This window comes from Oryctolagus cuniculus, chromosome 9 (genome assembly GCF_051225735.1).
Source record: "Oryctolagus cuniculus isolate XC-2025 breed Fujian yellow rabbit chromosome 9, ASM5122573v1, whole genome shotgun sequence".
NCBI lineage: Eukaryota > Metazoa > Chordata > Mammalia > Lagomorpha > Leporidae > Oryctolagus > Oryctolagus cuniculus.
Window position 1 is genome coordinate 552,248 of NC_142875.1, and position 20,950 is coordinate 573,197.

The 20,950-nt window shown below is 59.4% G+C and overlaps 2 protein-coding genes across 24 annotated transcripts in view; one reads left to right on the plus strand and one right to left on the minus strand.

Annotated features, from left to right (window-relative positions):
• SLC9D1 (solute carrier family 9 member D1) overlaps window positions 1–18,332 on the minus strand; it is a 55,036-nt gene extending 36,704 nt beyond the window's left edge. For 4 of the 22 annotated variants that reach the window (XM_089303346.1, XM_070048535.2, XM_089303344.1 and 1 more), the window contains exons 1-8: window positions 17,938–18,075; window positions 12,891–12,964; window positions 11,564–12,090; window positions 9,107–9,286; window positions 8,248–8,439; window positions 7,171–7,299; window positions 4,898–4,990; window positions 1,308–1,494 (exon numbers count right to left, since the gene is read on the minus strand). In XM_089303346.1, coding sequence (XP_089159472.1) covers window positions 1,308–1,494; window positions 4,898–4,990; window positions 7,171–7,299; window positions 8,248–8,439; window positions 9,107–9,286; window positions 11,564–12,010 — 1,228 coding nt within the window. In that variant the 5' untranslated portion in view covers window positions 12,011–12,090; window positions 12,891–12,964; window positions 17,938–18,075. Of the gene's footprint in view, window positions 1–1,307; window positions 1,495–4,648; window positions 4,677–4,897; window positions 4,991–7,170; window positions 7,300–8,247; window positions 8,440–9,106; window positions 9,287–11,563; window positions 12,091–12,890; window positions 12,965–14,178; window positions 14,316–17,384; window positions 17,519–17,606; window positions 17,659–17,937; window positions 18,076–18,196 lie in introns of those variants that run through there. The other 18 variants (XM_089303349.1, XM_070048543.2, XM_070048550.2 and 15 more) reach the window with 11 other exon arrangements.
• DCUN1D2 (defective in cullin neddylation 1 domain containing 2) overlaps window positions 18,316–20,950 on the plus strand; it is a 29,018-nt gene continuing 26,383 nt past the window's right edge. For both annotated transcript variants that reach the window (XR_016212644.1, XM_051841697.3), the window contains exon 1: window positions 18,316–18,492. Coding sequence is in view for 1 of the 2 variants with exons in the window: in XM_051841697.3 (XP_051697657.1) it covers window positions 18,490–18,492 (3 nt within the window). In the remaining variant the exon portion in view is untranslated. The remainder of the gene's footprint in view (window positions 18,493–20,950) is intronic.

Below are 20,950 nucleotides of genomic sequence, written 5' to 3' on the forward strand. Positions count from 1 at the left end.
ACAGCACTGTCCTCTGGAGTCCAGGGTCCATCTTGCTTGTAGCAGTTTTTATTTTAAGTGAACTTTAGATCAGTTTGACAAGTTTCATGGAAAACTAATATTTTATTACAATAACCACGAGTTTATAGATCTGGGGAGAAACAGCATCTTTACACAGTAACACTTTGTATCCATGACCATGGATTTTCTCCATTGATGTCTTCAATAATGTGTGATTTTAAAAAAATTTCATTTATTTACTTGCAAGGCAGAGTTACAGAGAGAGAGAGACAGAGAGAGAGAGAGGTCCTCCATCTGCTGGATTACTCTTCAAATGGCCACAGCTAAGGCTGAGCCAAGCTGAAGCGAGGAGTTTCATCCAGGTCTCCCACAAGGGTGCAAGGGTCCAAGGACTTGGACCAGGTCCAAGGTCATCAGCACAGAGCTGGATCAGAAGAGGAGCAGCTGGGGCTAGAACTGGCGCCCATATGTGATGCCGGTGTCACAGGCTGCAGCTTAATCTGCTATGCCACAACGCCGGCTCCCATCTTTTGATCAGTAGTCGAACGAAGGACTGGTACTTCCTTTCGGTGATAGAACAATGTTTTGCCCCAGCTCACATTTTCTAACTGGGCTGCAGGTGCACACGTCTCCAGCAGGCTTAACTATCAACTCCCACTGAGATCTACAGCCCAGCACACAGCCCACACAGTGGCAACGCCTCCATCTCCTCACTTCAGGCTTTAGCTTGGCCTTTATAAAAAGGACACCAAGGGCTGGCACTGTGGCAGAGCGGGTAGGCACTGGCATCCCATATGGTCACAGGTTCAAGTCCCGGCTGCTCCACTTGCGATCCAGCTCCCTACTAATGTGTCTGGGAAAGCAGCGGAGGATGGCCCAAGTGCTTGGGCCCCTGCACCCACGTGGGAGACCCAGAGAAGCTCCTGGCTTTGGATTGGCCCAAGTCCAGCCACAACTGCCATCTGGGGAGTGAACCAGCAGATGGAAGATCTCTCTCTAACTCTGCCTTTCAAATACATAAATCTTGTTTTTTTGTTGTTGTTGTTGTTAAAGACACCAACAGGCGTTCAGCCTGGTGGTTAGGATGCTCATGTCACACATGGAGTGCCTGGGTCGATTCCCAGCTGCAGCTCTCAACCCAGCTCCCTAGTGCAGGTCCTGGGAGCTGATGGCTCAACTACCTAGGTTCCTGCCACCCGTGTGGGGGACCTGGACTGGGTTTCCAGCTCCCGACTTTGGCCCAGCCCCAGCCCAGCCCCACTGCATGCTCACGTACGCCCTCTCCCATGTGCAGACACGTCACCTACCTTCTTTATCACCCCGAGCACTGCCCACGAGGAACCTGGACACGAGGGGTGTGCTGGACAAGGACAGACAAGCAGAAATGAAGACGCTCTGCGTGGGCCCGATCCGCAGAAAGTGTCCCCACAGCAGGCCAAAGGCAATCATCAGCAGTGTCATGTAGCACGGGCCTTGCAAGGAGATCTTCCACACCTCAGAGAGATCACAGCAGCGGATGCCTCAGCACAGCACACAGCCACGCGTCTGCTCCGAGACAGCACTCTGCCGCTGTCTACGGCCACTCCTACAGGACAGACGAGGCGCCCTCTGCGGTCACACACCCCGCGGCTGTCCACACTGCCTGCTGAGCCCGTGCCAGCCAGGTGCAGCCCATGCCGAGACCTGCAGCTCCCAGGTGACGGGGACCTCAGGGAACGTCCACTGTGCCTTAATGGGAAGAGACCTTCCCACAGAGAGCCGTGGTAGGAGGAGTGCACACAGACCACTCCAACACTCAAGCCCGTCAGAACATCCTGCTGACTCCAGGGTGATTGACAACCCCAGGCTGAACCGCACTGTGTAAATCTGACTCAGCATGTGATCCCTGTAGGGAAGTGTAAACCCTGGCACTGCTTACACCTGACTCAGCACATTTCGCCTGTAGGAAAGAGTAAAACCCAGCACTGTGTAAACCTGACTCAGCACATTTCTCCTAAAGGAAAAGTGCCCCTGGCTCCTGGCTTTGGCTGGGCCCAGCTCTGGCTGTTGTAGGCATTTTGGGGAGTGAACTCTGGATGAAAGATCTCTCTCTGCCTGTCAAATACAATGAAAGTAAAATTAAAAAAAAAAAAAAAAACAAAGCCACTATGTTCACATTTTTATGTTATGTAACATTATTACTTACCTTTGAATGCTACAGGAGATAACTAGAATAACTAGGAGATTTAGAGACAGGAATGTGAACTCTCACACTGCTGGTGTGTCCTCATGAGGACCCCTCGCACCCGTCTCCCCACCCCAGTCCACCCCGCCCTGAATCTCAGCTTTCTATGAACGTCTGTAGCTCTGACACACACAGACCCACACAGGCCCAGCGTGCTAGGAAACAGAAGCCTTGTATTCCATGGATTGGGCCCAGGTGGCATTTGTGGAGGCGAGGCCTGGCTGCTCTGGCTCTGACCACCGGAGCCTGGGTCCCGCCCTGCACACACACCTCTGGAAGGGCCGCAGAGGGATGGGCCACTTCTGTCAGGTCCCAGGAACAGGGCGATTCCCTTAAAATGTCTCTGTATGAATTGCTTACTCAAAAGACAGCGAGATAGAGACAGACACGGAGCTCCCATCTGCTGGTTGACTCTCCAAATTCCCACAATGGCCAGACTGGGCCAGGCCAAAACTGGGAGTCAAGAACTCAATGTAGGTGTCTGTCACAGGTGGTAGGAACCCAACCACTTAACCATCACCTGCTGCCTCCCAGGTGTGCATCAGCCGGAAGCTGACCCCAGGCACTCTGATGTGGAATGCAGATGGATTAACCACTGGGCCAAATGCCGCTTCTTTAAACCCTGGACTCAGAAACTGACAGGTGGGAATTATCAAGCCATACCCTAAAGTAACTCAGAATACCTGTACAGAGGCACACCTGAGAGGTGTGCAAAGGGAGAGGAGCAGTGGGCAGGCACAGGGCACTCTCTGCGTTAGAAGGACCTGGCCCACAAATAGCCAGGGAGCTGTGGCAGGGGTCAACGACACTGTTACAGGAAACCAGGAAAGTGGAGGAGAAGGAAAACAAGCTGCCCACAGTTACTGGCACACGGCTGCCCACGTGTCTGTGCTTCCGGGTTCCATGGGCCTGTCACAGGCTCATGCTTGTCTGTCAAGGTTAGGGCACAGTGCTTTCTTCCTTCCTGCACATTCTCCGGCAGTGGCTGTGTCACAGGTTAGCCACTGACACTCAGTGTGTAAATTCTTTTTTTTTTTTTTTCATTTTTTTGACAGGCAGAGTGGACAGTGAGAGAGAGAGACAGAGAGAAAGTCTTCCGTTTGCCGTTGGTTCACCCTCTAATGGCCGCCGCGGCCAGCGCGCTGCGGCCAGCGCACCGCGCTGATCCGAAGGCAGGAGCCAGGTGCTTCTCCTGGTCTCCCATGGGGTGCAGGGCCCAAGCACTTGGGCCATCCTCCACTGCACTCCCGGGCCACAGCAGAGAGCTGGCCTGGAAGAGGGGCAACTGGGACAGAATCCAGTGCCCTGACTGGGACTAGAACCCGGTGTGCCGGCGCCGCAAGGCGGAGGATTAGCCTACTGAGCCGTGGCGCCGGCTGTAAATTCTTTGTTAATCTACGTTTGATCCCTCCTGTGCTGGGAGACCTGGGAGTGCAGAAGAGACGAACAATTCCAGGCTACCAAAAAGGCCAGGAGGCTGTCCCCAGCATGGTGATCACCCCGGGCCACCCTGATGTTAGCACTAAGGTTAATTCAAGAAGTGCATGGCAGAAAATGGAATTAAAAGTGAGTCTAGGGGATGGTGCAGTGATGCAGGTTAAGCCTCTACCCATGGTGCCAGCATCCCTTACGGGCGCTGGTTCAAGTCCCCGGTGCTCCTCTTCCTATCCAGCTCTCTGCTATGGCCTGGGAAAGCAGTAAGATGGCCCAAGTCTTTGGGCCCCTGCACCCACATGGGAGACCTGGAAGAAGCTCTTGGCTCCTGGCTTCAGATCAGCCCAGCTCCAACCATTGTGGTCATTTGGGGAGTGAACCAGAGGATGGAAGCCCTCACTCTGTCTCTCCCTCTCTCTCTGTAACTCTACCTCTGAAACAAATAAATCTTTAAAAAAAAGAGAGAGAGAGAGTCTATTTTGGTGCAAAATGCTTTGTGATCCATGTAGTTTGTTCATAACACATTATCTACATATTCTGAAAAGTTTCTGTTCTTCATACTTTAATTCTGTTTTCCACTCACTTTCTGAAGCAGCCTCGTGCTGAAGGCACTCGGCACCTGATCTTACTTTAGTTTTTTCTTCACCACCAGTGTTCACTGTGTCCCTCTTTTTTTTTTTTTAAAGATTTATTTATTTGAAAGTCAGAGTAACACAGAGAGAGAGGAGAGGCAGAGAGAGAAGTCTTCCATCCACTGGTTCACTCCCCACTTGGCTGCAAAGGCCGGAGCTGTGCCAATCTGAAGATAGAAGCTTCTTCCAGGTCTTCCACATGGGTGCAGGGGCCCAAGGACTTGGGCTGTCTTCCACTGCTTTCCCAGGCCATAGCAGAGAGTGGAATCAGAAGTGGAGCAGCCGGGACTCAAACCAACACCCATATGGGATGCCGGAACTGCAGGTAGTGGCTTTACCTGCTTCGCCACAGTACCGGCCCCGACTGTGTCCCTCTTCTAAGAGCTCTGCTGGGAAACAAAGTGCCCGTCAATCAGTTCCGGCTGAGGCACTTCCCTGACAGTCTGACACCTCCGGGAAGTCCTGCCCTTCTCAGACCTCTGCAACCAGCAAAGCAATTCCAGCTGAATGTATGGTCCAAGAACAGCACCACACTAAGTACCACCTTCTGTTCCACGACACCAGCCGGGAGCAGCCCGACCCCCGGCCCTGAGCTGTGGGGTCTCACCTTCCTCAGCTTCTCTGGGGAAAACTCCAGGCCAACAAGGAACAGAGTGAAGAACACCCCAAATTCTCCCAAAGTCTCCACTTGTACGATAGACTGAAAAACAAGACACAAGGTGGCGTGAGGCTGGTGCTCAGCGGGAACACCCCTCCCCTAGACACCCAAGGCAGCACATTCCCCAGAGGCCATTCTCTGAATGTCTTCTGCATCACAGAATCCGGGCCTCCCGGTCACGGTGGGCTCCCCGGGCTCCGGCTCGGCTGCAGTGTCCACTTCCTTCCACTTTCCAGGAGCCACTCCTGGACTTGCTGCACTTCCATCTCCATGAGTCCTTAATAGGTCACCAACACCGTGGAGACAGTGCCCTCACAGGCAGAGCAAGACAAAGCCCCAGGAGCAGGGCGGCCCAAGTGCGAGGGGCAGACGCACAGCTGGACCTGAACGTTTACCTCTCCTGGTAGCAAGTCGATGGCTTGCAATCGTTAAGAAGCACAGGCTTTTTAAAGATCTATTTATTTGAAAGCCAGAGTTACAGAGAGAGCTTCCATCTGCTGGTTCACCCCTCAAATGGCTGCAACAGCCAGGCCTGGGCCAGGCCAAGGCCAGGAGCCTGGAACTCCATCTGGTTCTCTTACATGGGCACAGGGGCTCCTACCCCTGGGCCATCCTCTTCTGCTATCTCAGGCCATCAGAGAGGAGCTGGACTGAAAGTGGAGCAGCTGAGACTCCAACCAGCACCCACGTGGGATGCCAGGGGCACAGGTAGCGCCTTAACTCACTGCCTCAGCACCAGCCTCAGGAAGCACAGGGTTTTAAACTCTTACTTTGAAGTCATAAGTCACAACCTAATTTTGAGAATAAATAAGAAAACAATAGTAGCAAGGAAGTGTGGCAGAGGACATGAAATGAGAGAAATAAACGAGCAGGGGCCGGTGCTGTGGTGCAGCAGGTAAAGCCTCCACCAGCAGTGCCGGCATCCCATATGGGCACCAGTCTGAATCCTGGCTGCTCCACTTCTGATCCAGCTCTCTGCTGCGGCCTGGGAAAGCAGTGAAGATGGCCCAAGTCCTTGGGCCCCTGCACCCACGAGGGAGACCTGGAAGAAGCTTCTGGTTCCTGGCTTTAGATCGGCCCAACTCCGGCCACTGTGGCCAACTGGAGAGTGAACCAGCAGATGGAAGATCTCTCTCTCTGTCTCTACCTCTCCTCTCTCTATATAACTTGGACTTTCAAATAAATCAATATTTAAAAAAGAAAAGAATCATAATTTTTATGGTGTCCAGTGCTCAGGAGCCAGCTCTGCTGTTCAGAAAGGAAGGGGAGTGTGGTAAATTCCATCTGCAAACGCCCTGCCAAAGGGAGGAGTGGGCGGGGCAGGAAGAGGCTGCAGCTCGGCTTCCAATCAGGTGAAGAAAAGGAAGTTGCGCAGGGCACTGCTCCCAGAGGCTACGTCAGCCCAGCCAAGGCCCTGCTCGCAGACGGCCAGGCGCGGCTCCAGCACCTCGGTAGTCTCGTGGGCCGATTCCTCGACTGCTGTTGTTCCAGGCAATCCTGGAGGCCCTCCGACCTGGCTTGCTTGTGAACTGGCTGCAGAGGGCGCCAGGCTCCCAGGGGAGATCGGGAGGTTGGGGGGTCTGTGGCTGCAGGGTGTCACCTTGGCCCGGGGCTCCTGGCCCACACAATGTGTACACTGATGACAGCCTCGGAAGCCCCCGTATGTGGGCAGGGCCATCCGCCTGCCCCAGAGAAGAGACAGCCCCCACGAGAGCAGTCTCGCGGCTGCCCTGCCTGTAGAAGCTGGGTCCTGGTCAGTTTGCACACGTCAAGGACTGTCTAGGACACATTTGATCCAGCGCTGCCGGGGGTGGGAGCTTCTGAAGTCTGGTCCACCACAGGAGACGGAACCTCGGAAATGGACCTGACCCAAGGTGCTCTCCAGCCAGGCCACCCTCCATGCGTGACCCCTGATTTAGAGGGCCTTCTGACGGAGCCCCAGGGATGCCTCCGGTCACCTGGTCCCCTTCCTAGTCTTCATTCTCTCCAGAGCTGGGGAACCCACTTTCTGCCGAGGGCCATTTGGATCCTTGCAACATCACTCGCAGGCCACCAGGATCACCAGCTGACAAGTCAGTCTGCTACAGCTGCACTGAACTTGGAGCCTTGCCTGTGGTTACCTTGGCAAGGCCAGACCAGGTGACGTGGCTGGCCTAAGACGGCCCGTGGGCCAGACGTGCCACACCCGTAAACAGATCCTGCAACAGTCACTCTGCTCTTACCTTAATGCTGTTCAGTCCTGAAGGTCCCAGCAACACCCCACAGATGACGTAACCGAACATCGTGGGCAATCCGATGGCTGTGCAGAGCCAGCCACAGGGCAGGGACAGCATTCCTATGGTGACGATGTCCTATGCAGAGCAAAACAGGCAGCAGAAATGTGAGCTGACAGGTAGCTGCTGGGACGGCAGCAGGGGACGACAAAGCGGCCTCCACTTGGAACGCGTGCGTGCCAGGGCCCCACACTGTGCACCCTACGTCTGAGCAAGGCCACACAGCACTCCTCACGGGGGCTTTCTATGTCACTGAAAACGGTTTCCAGAGAGCTGAAGATAGGAGCCTGACAAAAAGTCTTCCAAACTCTCAAAAGCAGAATCACATTTCATTTCAACATTAACATGGGTATTCCACTAGGAAAAAGTTAACATTACGTGAGACATCTCAGATCAGAGACAACGTAGGTCTCTGTGAACGCTCAGAAGACCAGGCTGCAGTGGGACACGCCCGGCACACGTGGTCCCCGCCCTGATCATGTGGTGGTCTGCCCACATGGACACGTCCAGCACACGTGGTCCCCACCTTGATCAGGTGGTGGTCTGCCTGGGTGGACACGCCAGGCACACGCAGTCCCCATCTTGATCAGGCAGTGGTCTGCCCACGTGGGACAAGGCCGGCACACACTGTCTCCACCCTGATCATGTGGTAATCTGCCCACATGGGACATACCAGGCACACACGGTCTCCACCCTGATCACGTGGTAATCTGCCCACATGAGACACACCAGGCACATGTGGTCCCCACCTTGATCAGGCAGTGGTCTGCCCATGTGGGACACGCCCGGCACATGCGGTCCCCACACTGACCATGTGGTAATCTGCCCACATGGACACGCCAGGCACATGCAGTCCCCACCCTGATGATGTGGTGGTCTGCCCATGTGGGACATGCCCGGCACATGCGGTCCCCACCCTGATCCTGTGGTAATCTGCCCACATGGACACACCAGGCACATGCGGTCCCCACCCTGATCATGTGGTAATCTGCCCACATGGACACGCCAGGCACACGCGGTCCCCACCTTGATCAGGTGGTGGTCGGCCCGCGGCATGGTTGAGTCTCTGGGCTTGGTCAGCACGTACTGGTTGTTCTGGGAGTCGATCAGCATGCTGAGCCCCAAGTCCCCCTGCGCGTCGCGCCGCGTCATGTTCTGCTTGGAGCTGGCCTCTTCGTCCTCCACCCTCAGAACTGCCTCAAAATTGACCCCTTTGACCTGAAAGGACAACCGGCAGCACCGACCGAGATCAACTCAATGCTCTTACACTCAGTGTCTAGAAAGCAACTGCCACCCAGGAGAACATTCTGTGAGGTGTCCATCAGCAGGCGGTGGGACTTTGTTCTAAAACAAAGACGTAATTTCCAGGATCGAAACGTCAGGACTTCTGCTACTTCCAAATATCTACTTTAGGGCACACGCTTTCAGAAATCCAGGGCCTCCAAGTCTCCCCCAGCCCCAGGGCCAATTTTGTAAACGTCCCTTTCTTTCTCCCCCTCTTTGCTCTGGCTTTGCTCAGATGCGGTTCACCACTAACTGTTCGGAGTCTACACCGAGACCCACAGTCAGTTTTCGGCATCCATCTTTAACTTCCCCTCAGAATCCTGGACACCTCTAACGAGGGGGCAGCCAGAGTCCTGCTCCAGACGCAGATGCTGTCAGCAGAGTTCACGGACCCACCTTCGGCACTGGAGTCGCCTAAGCTTTCTAGAGACCAGAGGCCAGTGCCCCTGGGGGCACAACTGGCCAGCGAGACGGGCCCGACGATAATGGGTGACTCACTCCTGGAGGCGCAGTCTCCCAGAGCACGCCCGCATGCCACCTTCCTCGGCCTCCCACCCCGCTACAGCCCACACGGGGGCGGCTCCAGCCACACGGCGCCTACCGCCTTGTTGTCGTCGAAGGCGTGCTCGCCGATCTCCTCCTCCAGGCGGTCCGCCGCCCTCCTCACGTCCTCCAGGATCTCGTCCAGCATGGACAAGCTCTTGTTGCGATGCTGCATGTTCTTAAGGGCTTCCACTTGATGCTTTTCTGCAGCCAGAAGTTCTACGTACTCCGTCTCTTCCTATTTGTTTGTGGGAAGCAGAGTGAGGTTTACTAGGAAATAACCCCCAGGCTTCCGCGGGCTGCTCTGTCCACGGAGGAGGGACTCCGGCGCCAGCTGGCCAGGACGGGCGGGGCGCCCCAGTCCCTGCCTGGAGCTGCGCTTGGCAAGTGTCTATGGAGAGTCTCTCATACACACACACATGCCACAAGTGTGACCTGTGACGGAGCACACAGGTCATATGTTCATGAGCGTGGAGATGCCCCGCCTACACTTTAACACAGCTGTGATACTGAACATTCAGCCGCTACCTACGTCTTTAAGCAAGATACACAAAGTCACTTTCCATTTACAAAGGGGGATTGTTCCAGAAAACATGTAGAAGCTGACAGTGTTACTTACACGGAAACTGATAGGCAGGGCATTTTATACACTCACATGTAATCATTACCCTGACTGTTGAAATATTCACCCACATCTAAGGGGGTGGGGCCGGTTGGGACAGTGCCAGCACCCTGTGACCACGGCCACCTTCTGTGCCTCTGACACAGACGCAGGAGAATCCTGGACAGCAGGGCGGCTGGAGCACTACAGAGCCACACAAGTGGAAAGGGCGTGGGCGTCTGAACCAGCGTCAGCTACTCGAGCTCCTGTCTGTCTACTTCATGGCAAACCTGGATCCCTCTTTAGAACGACAAACCCAAACGTCACATTGTGCAGAGTAACAACAACAATCTCGTGCAACAGTAACACCTCATCAAAGACAGCTCCTGCTCTGTCCTCGCCCACAACAGCAGTCACGGAGCTCACACGTGTAACACACACACGTGTACATGGGCCAGGCGACGGGGCTCACAAGCACCTACCACAGGCAGGGTGACTGATGGTGTTCACACATGTGTAACACTGGCAAGACTGACAGGGCTCACACACACGTGTAACACCAGCAACATGACTGATCAGGGCTGTTGATGACCTTGACATAAACATCTGACAATCACCATATTTCTACCCAAAAAAATCTACAGTTCAGTGATAAAAATTTAGTAATTCTGTATCCCCTCGCCCATTTTAGGCTGCGGTAACACCATGGTTTTCCTGTGGTGATGCAACGCTCTTTCATCCGTTCCAGGCTGCAGCACATGCCTGGCCCAGAGCAGGGACTCCAGAAACAAAGGCTTAAGGAGATGTGTGTGACAGCGCGTCTGGTGCCATGGTGTTGGAAGGCGACACAAACAATGTGACATCTGAGATAGGCTCTCATCCTTTTAAAAGTAAACTGGGACAAACTCCTCACTCTAAATGTATACACTGTTTAAAACTGACTTTGAAATTCTTGTTTCAATATGTGGACAGTGACTAGACCAAGCCTGTCACAAACACTGAGGCTATGACATGTGGTGGCCCTCACAGGACCCCGGGGTGGGGTGGGGGGCTGAGGCAGATCATGAGGGGCTGAGGTGGACCCTGAGGGGCTGGGGAAGACCCTGGGGGACTAAGGCAGGACCCTGGGGCCTAGGGCGGACCCTGGGGGGCTGAGGTGGACCCTGAGGGGCTGGGGCAGATGCTGGGGGGCTGGGGCAGGACCGTGAGGGGCTGGAGCGGACCCTAGGGGGCTGAGGTGGATCCTGAGGGGCAGGGGCAGATACTAGGGGGCTGGGGCGGACCCTGGGAAGCTAAGGCAGACCCTGGGGGGCTGAGGTGGACCCTGAGGGGCTGGGGCAGACTCAGGGGGGCTGAGGCAGACTCAGGGGGGCTGGGGCAGACCCTAGGGGACTGGGGCAGGACCCTGAGTGGCTGGGGCAGACCCTGGGGGCTTTAGGTGGACCCTGGGGGTTAGGACGGATCCTGAGGGGCTGGAGCAGACCCTGGGGGGCTAGGGCAGACCCTGGGCGGCTGAGGCAGACCCTGAGGGGCTGGGTGGACCCTGGGGGTCTGGGTCAGGACCCTGAGGAGCTGGGCCGACCCTGGGGGTTAGGACGGACCCTAGGGGGCTGGAGCAGGACCCTGAGGGGCTGGGCAGACCCTGGGGGGCTGAGGTGGACTCTGGGGGGCTAGGGCGGACCCTGGGGGTTAGGATGGACCCTAGGAGGCTGGAGCAGGACCCTGAGGGGCTGGGGCGGACCATGGAGGGCTGAGGTGGACCCAGTGTCCGAACTCCTCCTGCACAGCCTGCACCCGACACTCGTCTCTGCGTCAGTTTGCTGGCAGAATGTGGGTAACACTCTGAAGGACTGGGGAGCCCAGGTAAAAGGCCCACTGCCCGCCCCGCCAGGGCTTCCCGGCAGGTGGCCTCACCTTTATGGCGGCCTCGCGCAGGGCCTCCAGCCGCTGGCGGCTGCTCTCCTTCATGTTCACCACGTCCTTGTAGTCCCCCTGCAGGGCGCGCTGCAGCCCGTAGACGGCCTGGAACACGGAGTTCTCACTTTCGTTCAGCTCCTTCTGGAAGATTTCGAACGTGTGCACCTGGAACAGCCTCTCCGCCTCCGACAGCCCGGGGTCTCTCTCCACCGCGCGGACGGCGTTTCTCAGCTTGTCCAGCACCACGCTCTTCTGGTGGAGGAGGCCGGACAGCCTGCGGCAGCCGCCCAGCAGCCACTGCCGGCGGGGAGCCGCGGCGGCGCCCTTGCCCCGGTGCAACTCGATGGCGTGCCGGGCCACCTCCTCATGCTCGGCCGCGCCCGCCGGCCAGGGCAGGCACAGCAGCAGTGCCCAGAGCAGAGGCTGCCCCCGCAGCGCCCTCATGGCCCAGGCAGAGAGGCCACGGGCGGGCAGCGCACAGGTTTCTGCTATGCTGGGCTTGCATTTTAGAGCCGCATTTTCAGCTGGAAAACAGATTTGTTGCCACATGTTAGGACCAAACGATCCGAGCCTGGACACGTCGCCCTCCGGAAGGGGTGCTCTCTGTCCCGGGCTGGTGCCCACCTCAGCCACTCACTTCAGCAACTCAAAGCCAGGCACTCAGACCAAAGCAGAGTCAAATTAGAATTTAAACCACTGAAGGGCCTATCTGGGTACTTGATAAAGAGCTGAGATCACAGGTTAGCTACACCTAAATAAGAAGTAATTAAGAACCTCACAGCACTGTGGCATAGTGGGTTAAGGCTCCGCACACAGCACCGGTATCCCAAATAGCTGCCAGTTCAAGTCCCTGCTGCTCCTCTACTTCTGATCCAGGTCCCTGCTAGTGGCCTGGGAAAAGCAGCTGCAGACGGTCCAAGTCCTTGGGCCCCTGCACCCACATGGGAGACTGGAAGAAGCTCTTGGCTCCTGGCCATTGCAGCCCTTTGGGGAGTGAACGAGCAGATGGAAGAATCTCTCTCTCTCTCCCCCCTCTCGCTCTGCCTTTCCAATAAAAACCAAACCAAACATACAAAAGTACTCATATCCACCAGATCCACCATGTACAAAAGGCAGAAACCGGCCCACTGAAGGGCCCACAGGCCACAGGCCAGAGGTGCCAGAGGCCCTGCCACCATCAGTGCACACGAGCCTCCTCTGAGCTGCTGGGCACGCGGCCCTGCCACTCTGCTCACTTCCAGAAGCACCGTGGGGCTCCCAGTCTGTGGCCAGGCGCTGGTAAGGCATCGAGGCGGAAAGGAAGCATCACGTGGTAGCGCTGTACCTGGATGTCCCGGCTTCACTGGACGGCCAGACCACGGAGGTGTCGGCTGCTTCTCTTCCTCTCCTCAGGGAGACCTGGAACGACACGGAGTGAGGTTACCCCGGCCAGTGCCACACGCACAAGAGCCCACTCCCCGATGGATCTCTGACAAGTGGGGAAGCTTCCTGTGGTGGCGGAGTGGGTGTCTGGAGGGCAGGGCAGAGCTCCTCGAATGAGCAGGTGGGAGAGCAGTCGGCAAAGGTCACTGAGCAAGGACGAGCTGAGCGCTGGAGGCAGCGACTGGAGACGTGGGAGAGGGAAGAGAGGCTGCGAGATGAGCTCTGAGTGGAATCCGGGAATCCGGCCGTGGCAGACCACTGACCACAGAAGTTACGCCAAAACCAAGGACACAAACCTGTCACTGACAGAATTTATAACCTAAAGAAAACATTAAGCATTGATGAGGACCCTCCCAGCACTCAACAGAGGCCAAGAGGGGAACACTGATCAATAGAGAACCCAGAGGGGAACCAGACCCTCCCAGCACTCAACAGAGGACCCAGAGGGGAACACGGAACCTCTGAGCACTCAACAGAGGACCCAGAGGGGAACCGGACCTCGCAGCACTCAACAGAGGACCCAGAGGGGAACGGGACCCTCCTAACACTCAACAGAGGACCCAGAGGGGAACCGGACCTCGCAGCACTCAACAGAGGACCCAGAGGGGAACGGGACCCTCCCTGCACTCAACAGAGGACCCAGAGGGGAACGGGACCCTCCCAGCACTCAACAGAGGACCCGGGGGGGACACAGAACCTCCCCGCACTCAACAGAGGACCCAGAGGGGAACCGGACCCTCCCTGCACTCAACAGAGGACCCAGAGGGGAACCAGACCCTCCCAGCACTCAACAGAGGACCCAGAGGGGAACGGGACCCTCCCAGCAGCACTCAACAGAGGCCGAGGGGGGAACACGGACCCTCCCCGCACTCAGTCGTGGCACCCGCATTCTGCCATGCCCTGCCATGCTACTCAGCCATCAAACACGCCCATATCTCCCCTCCCTGGACCCTGCTTTCTGGAAGCTGCAGACGCACTGCAGTGTTACTGCTGTCGCCAACTCTCAGTCTTCACTCTGGCTTCCAGGCAAGCAGAGACCTTTCCAGACGGCGTTCTCAGCCCAGCAGGGAGCACGGTCAACAGACAGAGCCCACAAACCTCCACAAGGAACCCAGAGGCCTCCTGGTCTGCACTCACTGCGCCCTGCTGGCCGGGCACGCCACAAGGTCAGACTTGGAACCCAAACTCACCTGCAGAGTCTACCGTCTGCTAGGACAAGCTGTGGAACTCAAGAGGCGGCGGCTCCCGAGACCTTTCCCAGCCCGGCCTGCCGCCCCCACCTGCACGGCAAGCGAGAGGCCGAGCTGCTTTCCACACGGCTCACAGGACGTCACCTCCTTGAAAACAAACTGAGCTTGTCACACAGAGCAAACACGGATGTGTGAGCTCAGTGACTCACTCTTGTTCCGACAGGGCAAGGCACACCCTTTCTGGATCACCCAGAACCAAGACAGAGGCTGGAGAGGCCCCAGGTGGGCTCCCTCGTTCCTCAAGAGTCCTCACACGGCGAACCCGTCACGGGCTCCATGGCGTGTCCACGTGCGGCCCTCACACGGAGACCCTGTACGGCTCCATGGCGTGTCCACGTGCAGCCCTCACACGGAGACCCTGTACAGCTCCATGGGGTGCCCACGTGCAGCCCTCACACGGAGACCCTGTATGGGCTCCATGGATGCCCACGTGCAGCCCTCACACGGAGACCCTGTACGGCTCCATGGCGTGTCCACGTGCAGCCCTCACACGGAGACCCTGTACGGGCTCCATGGCGTGTCCACATGCAGCCCTCACACGGAGACCCTGTACGGGCTCCATGGCGTGTCCACGTGCAGCCCTCACACGGAGACCCTGTACGGGCTCCATGGCGTGTCCTCGTGCGGCCCTCACACGGAGACCCTGTACGGGCTCCATGGATGCCCACGTGCAGCCCTCACACGGAGACCCTGTACGGCTCCATGGCGTGCCCACGTGCAGCCCTCACACGGAGACCCTGTACGGGCTCCATGGGGTGTCCACGTGCGGCCCTCACACGGAGACCCTGTACGGGCTCCATGGCGTGCCCACGTGCGGCCCTCACACGGAGACCCTGTACGGGCTCCATGGCGTGTCCTCGTGCGGCCCTCACACGGAGACGCTGTACGGGCTCCATGGCGTGTCCTCGTGCGGCCCTCACACGGAGACCCTGTACGGCTCCATGGCGTGCCCACGTGCGGCCCTCACACGGAGACCCTGTACGGGCTCCATGGCGTGTCCACGTGCAGCCCTCACACAGCGAACCCGTGAGGGGCTCCATGGATGCCCACGTGCAGCCCTCACACACTGACCCCGTCACGGGCTCCAAGGACGTCCATGCCCGGCCCTCACACACTGACCCCGTCACGGGCTCCAAGGACGTCCATGCCTGGCCCTCACACACTGACCCCATCACGGGCTCCACGGACACCCACATCCAGCCCTCACACACTGACCCTGTCTCAGGCTCCATGCCCCCAACCCCGCCCAGGGACCCCACATCAGCCACCCCCTGGCCACAGCTAAGGCAGCGTCCATTTTTCTGAATCCACATCATCTTCCCCTGAAACACGCGTCTGACAAGAACATGAGATCCGCCACCCTGCAAGTGAGTCACCCTTTCGTAACTCCTCCTTTCACCTCAAACACGTCTCGTGTCACCTCAAACACGTCTCGTGTCGGCGGTTCCAGGACAAATGAAACCAGCAGCGTTAGCACACCGGTAAACACTCAGCTTCAGGGTCATTTTGTCAGTTACTTTCAGTTATTAAAGACTTCTCGGGGCCAGCACTGTGGTGCAGAGAGTGAGCCAAAGCCTGTGGCACCGGCATCCCACGTGGGCGCCTGGGAGTCCCGGCCGCTCCACGTCCAACCCAGCGCCCTGCTAACGGCCTGGGAAGGCAGCAGAGGACGGCCTGGGAAGGCAGCAGAGGACAGCCCAGGCCCAGGGACAGGTGCCTCCGCCGCACAGGGAGCTGCACGCGAGTGGGGCACTGCCGTGGGGGCCAGCGCTGCAGGCGGACCGAGGCCTAGCTCCCAGCCACAGGTCTCACGCAAGGACACGCTGCAGACACGACGGGCTGCGGGGCGGAGGAAGCAGCAGGGCTCCGCATCTTTCCACGCCCTCGCACCAGGGCCCCACGCTCGCTCCCGCCCACTCGCTCTCAGGCACATTCACACTGGTCACTCACCCTCGTATCACACACACTGGCTCTCACACTCACTCACCCTCATATCACACACACTGGCTCTCACACTCACTCACCCTCATACTCATCACGCTTGCTGACTCGCCTGCATTCACTCTCATCACACTCACTGGCTCTCACTCTACACACTCGCTCACACACTCGCTCACACACTGGCTCTCACACTCACCCTCATCACACTCGCTCACGCACTCACCGGCTCTCACCCTCATCACACTCGCTCACGCACTCACCAGCTCTCACACCCTCATCACACTCGCTCACGCACTCACCAGCTCTCACACCCTCATCACACTCGCTCACGCACTCACCGGCTCTCTCACCCTCATCACACTCGCTCACGCACTCACCGGCTCTCTCACCCTCATCACACTCGCTCACGCACTCACCGGCTCTCTCACCCTCATCACACTCGCTCACGCACTCACTGGCTCTCACCCTCATCACACTCGCTCACGCACTCACTGGCTCTCACCCTCATCACACTCGCTCACGCACTCACCGGCTCTCACACCCTCATCACACTCGCTCACGCACTCACCGGCTCTCTCACCCTCATCACACTCGCTCACGCACTCACCGGCTCTCTCACCCTCATCACACTCGCTCACGCACTCACCGGCTCTCTCACCCTCATCACACTCGCTCACGCACTCACCGGCTCTCTCACCCTCATCACACTCGCTCACGCACTCACTGGCTCTCACCCTCATCACACTCGCTCACGCACTCACCGGCTCTCTCACCCTCATCACACTCGCTCACGCACTCACTGTTTCTCACGCTCACACTCGCCCGCCCGCGTGATGCACAGCTGCCGGCGCTCTGGGGAAGGGGCGGGGCCTGCGCCGAGGGTGGGCTCTGGGCTCTGAATCGGTTCCCACAGTGAGTCCGCAACCAGACAGGCAGCCCCATCACGCAGGGGAGCCGAGCGAGCGGGACAACCACGCACGCAGGGGTGGGGGCGTCCGGCGAATTCCCTGGGTGCTGTGCGTGCCCCCGAACCTCCAGACGCCCAGACGGCCCGGGCAGAGAGGGCCCCCGCCCCTGAGCCCGGGAAAACCAGCCCCGCGCCGCGCCCCCAGGAGAGGAACCCCGAAACGTGCTCCAAGGCGGACGAGGACCCGACCGCGGGGGACGTCTGGACGCCCAGGACGACGCCTGCGCCAGAAACGCACCCGGCACGCCCCGACTCCTCGCCCGCGCGCCGGCCGCTGTCCACCGAGGCGCGCCCGCTCCCGCAGGGAGGACGCGGTCGGGTCCAGCGCCTCGGCCGGCGGGAGACGAAGGCTGCGGCCGCGCCCCGCGTCCACCGCGCCCAGGGCCCCGGGGGGGGCTCGCGCAGGCAAGTGCGGGAACGAGCGCCGAGCGCCCCCACGCGCGCATCCAGCCGCACGCACCCGCGGGGCACGGTCCTGAAGCTCGGGTTTGTGACCCGACACGCAGGCGGTGTAGGCGGAGGGCGGGGCAGGGACGGGGACAAGCGCCGGGCGTCAGCGCAACGCGGCGGACGCCCGAGACGCCACCAGGCCACCCGCGCCGGGAGGCTGAAGACCCGCAGAGCCCGCGCAAGGCCCGCGGCGACGGGCGTGCGGACAGCAGGGACAGGACCGCCCTCCGCGGGACGCTCGCGGCCGCGGCCAGGGGCGTCCGTCTGTGACAGCAGCCGGGGCCGCAGGCCGCCGGAGAGCCGGGGGAGGACCGCGCCGCCGTGCGCCCCGCAGCGCTCACCCGGGCGGAGGAGGTCGCGCCCTGCTCGTCCAGCCCCCGAGCCGGAGCGCAGTGCGCGCGGGCCGTCCCGCATCCCTTCCCGGGCGCCCAGGGCGTGACCCGCGGGGAGGACCGGGGCCGCCTCAGCCCCGCGCCGGCTCCGCGGACGCGCGTCAACTGCGGAGGGGTGTGCGGCCCCTTTAAGAAGTCGAGTCGGCGCGTTCCCGTCGGCCCTCGGGCGGCGCTGTGAGTACCGGGAGTTGCAGTTCCCGGGACCGACCTGCTCCTCGTTCCCGGAGCACCTCGGGCGGGAGAGGGGCTTCGGAGAGGCAGGCGGGTCGGACTTCGCCCCTGTCGGAGCGCGCGGCGCGTAGGCCCCGAGGACGCGGGACGCCGTACACGCCCGGAAGCGGAGGAGGGGCGGAGCGAGATGGACGTCCCGTCGGCCCCTGCGTGGCGCCGTGCACGCCGGGAGTCGGGGCTCTCGGACACAGCTTTCGCCCGGGCCGGCGGCCGGCTGCCGGCTGCGCCTGCGCAGAGCGCGGGCCCACAGACGCGGTGCTGCTGCCGAGGATGGTAGGTGCCGGCGTCGCCCTTGCGGGTCGGGGTCAGGGTCGGCGTTCGGCGGGAGCGCGGGGCGGGGGCGCGGGACGGCGGCGAGGGCCCCGCGCCTGTGGCGGCCGCGGCGTCCCCTCCGAGGCGGGGAGGCGGCACGGACGCTGCGGGCCAGGCTGGGGAGGCCGCCCCGCCGTCCGCCTGGCGAGGGCAGCCCGAGAAACTCCCTGGCGGGGCGCTGAGAGGGTTGTCGGGGCTCTGGCGCGCGCGTGGGTGTCCGTGGCCGTCTCCTGCGCCGTGAACGTCCTGCAGTTTAGTGCATTTTAGCAGAATACGGCGACGAAGCGAAGGCCCTTCCCCTCTACTCGCTGGCCTTACTTTCTGCACCTGCTACCTCCGCGGGGGGTGGTTTTCGGCTTCTGTCGCCTTCAGTCCCGCCTGGGTGGGCACGCGCCCCCGGCCCGTGCGACTGTCAGCGGAGGAGCCGCCTTTTCCAAAGAGGCCGCGAGTTCCCCTGGGCAGGTGCACGGGCGGCCGGCGGTCACTGTTGTTTCCGAGGAAACCTGCGCGGGACCTCTGCTGGCCGGGGTCGGGCGGTGTGGACAGCCTGGGGCGGGGACGGGGTCGGGCGGTGTGGACAGTCTGGGGTGGGGGACGGGGTCGGGTAGTGTGGACAACCTGGGGCGGGGGACGGGGTCGGGGTCGGGCGGTGTGGACAGCCTGGGGTGGGGGACGGGGTCGGGCGGTGTGGACAGCCTGGGGCAGGGCTGGTCCGGAGGCCTGGCTGCAGAGCGCTGGCTGTCATTACGCCGGCCGGCTGGCCCCACTTCCTGCCCGTGTCTTCATGGCTGGCCTGGCGCCTTCCTCTGGGCCCTGGCTAAAGCTCTCAGTCAATTTTGAAGTGAACTCCGCGGCGGTCCGTGCACTCACGGAGCTGTGTTAGCTCGGGAACGTCTAAATCTCCCGGAGAACGCCGGTGCCTACCAAAAGCCGCTCCTCTGCTCCCGCTCTCCGGAGTTGCCGGTTCTAAGTGTTGCATAGAAGTGGGCCTTCCGGGCCGGCGCCGCGGCTCACTAGGCTAATCCTCCGCCTAGCGGCGCCGGCACACCGGGTTCTAGTCCCAGTCAGGTTGCCGGATTCTGTCCCGGTTGCCCCTCTTCCAGGCCAGCTCTCTGCTGTGGCCCTGGAGGGCAGTGGAGGATGGCCCAAGTGCTTGGGCCCTGCACCCATGGGGGACCAGGAGGAAACACCTGGCTCCTGGCTCCTGGCTTCAGATCAGCGCAGCGCACCGGCCGCAGCGGCCATTGGAGGGTGAACCAACGGTAAAGGAAGACCTTTCTCCCTGTCTCTCTCTCACTGTCCACTCTGCCTGTCAAAAAAAAAAAAAAAAAAAAGAGAGAAGTGGGTCTTCAGAAAGTTCATGGGTGTGAATATCATGAAAACAACTATGCACAGATTTCAAGCATTTTTTAATTAATTAATGTATTTGTTTATTTTGAGAGACAGCTCCCAGGCTCTGGTTTCCTGCAGTGGACAGGGGCAGAGCCAGGAGCCAGGAACTCAACCCCGGCCTCCCAAGCGGGTGGTGGCTACTTGAGCCGTCACTGCTGCCTCGCATGTTGGCAGGCAGCTGGAGGCAGGCGAGGGCCCCAGTGGGAAACCAGGCTCAGCCTCTGAAGGGAGACGCAGGCATTTCAGCCCTACGCCCACAGCTCAAATCGCCTTGTAATTCCATTGTTTGGTAAAGCTTTTGAGGTCCAATCACATTTGGCCTTTTTTTTTTTAAAGGTTTTTATTTATTTATTTGAGTGACAGAGTTACAGTGAGAGGAACAGACAGGGAGAAAGGTCTTCCATCTGCCAGTCCACTTCCCAGATGGCCACGATGGCTGCAGCTAGACCAGTCCGAAGCCAGGAGCCAGGAACCTCCCCCTGATCTCCCACGTGGGTGCAGGGGCCCAAGCACTTGAGCCATCCTTTACTGCTTTCCCAGGAGATAGCAGAGAGCTGGATCGGAAGAGGAGCAGTCGGGAATAGAACCCGTGCCCATACGGGATGCCACAGGCGGAGGATTAACCCACTGTGCCACAGCGCCGGCCGCAACATGTGGCCTTTTGTGTCTGGCATCATCCACTCAGCATGTTTTGTTTTTTCTTTAAAAGCATGATTTTTAAATTTTTTTATTTGGAAAACAAGGAGACATGGTCAGAGACAGACCTCCACTCAGTGGTTCGCTCCCCAAATGTGCACAGCAGCCGAGGCTAAGCCAGGATCCGGGAACTCGGGTGTCCCGTGTGTGTGGCAGGCACCCAGGTGCTGGAGCGTTCCGCGGTCTCAAGTTGGGCATCGGCAGAGGCTGGATTAGCAGCAGAGCCAGGCCTTGAGCCCAGGCACGCCGGTAGAGGATGCGGCCCCACTGGTGTCCCAGCTGCTGCACCAAACGGCCGTGCCAGCATCGTGTTGTCACGGTGTCCGTGGTT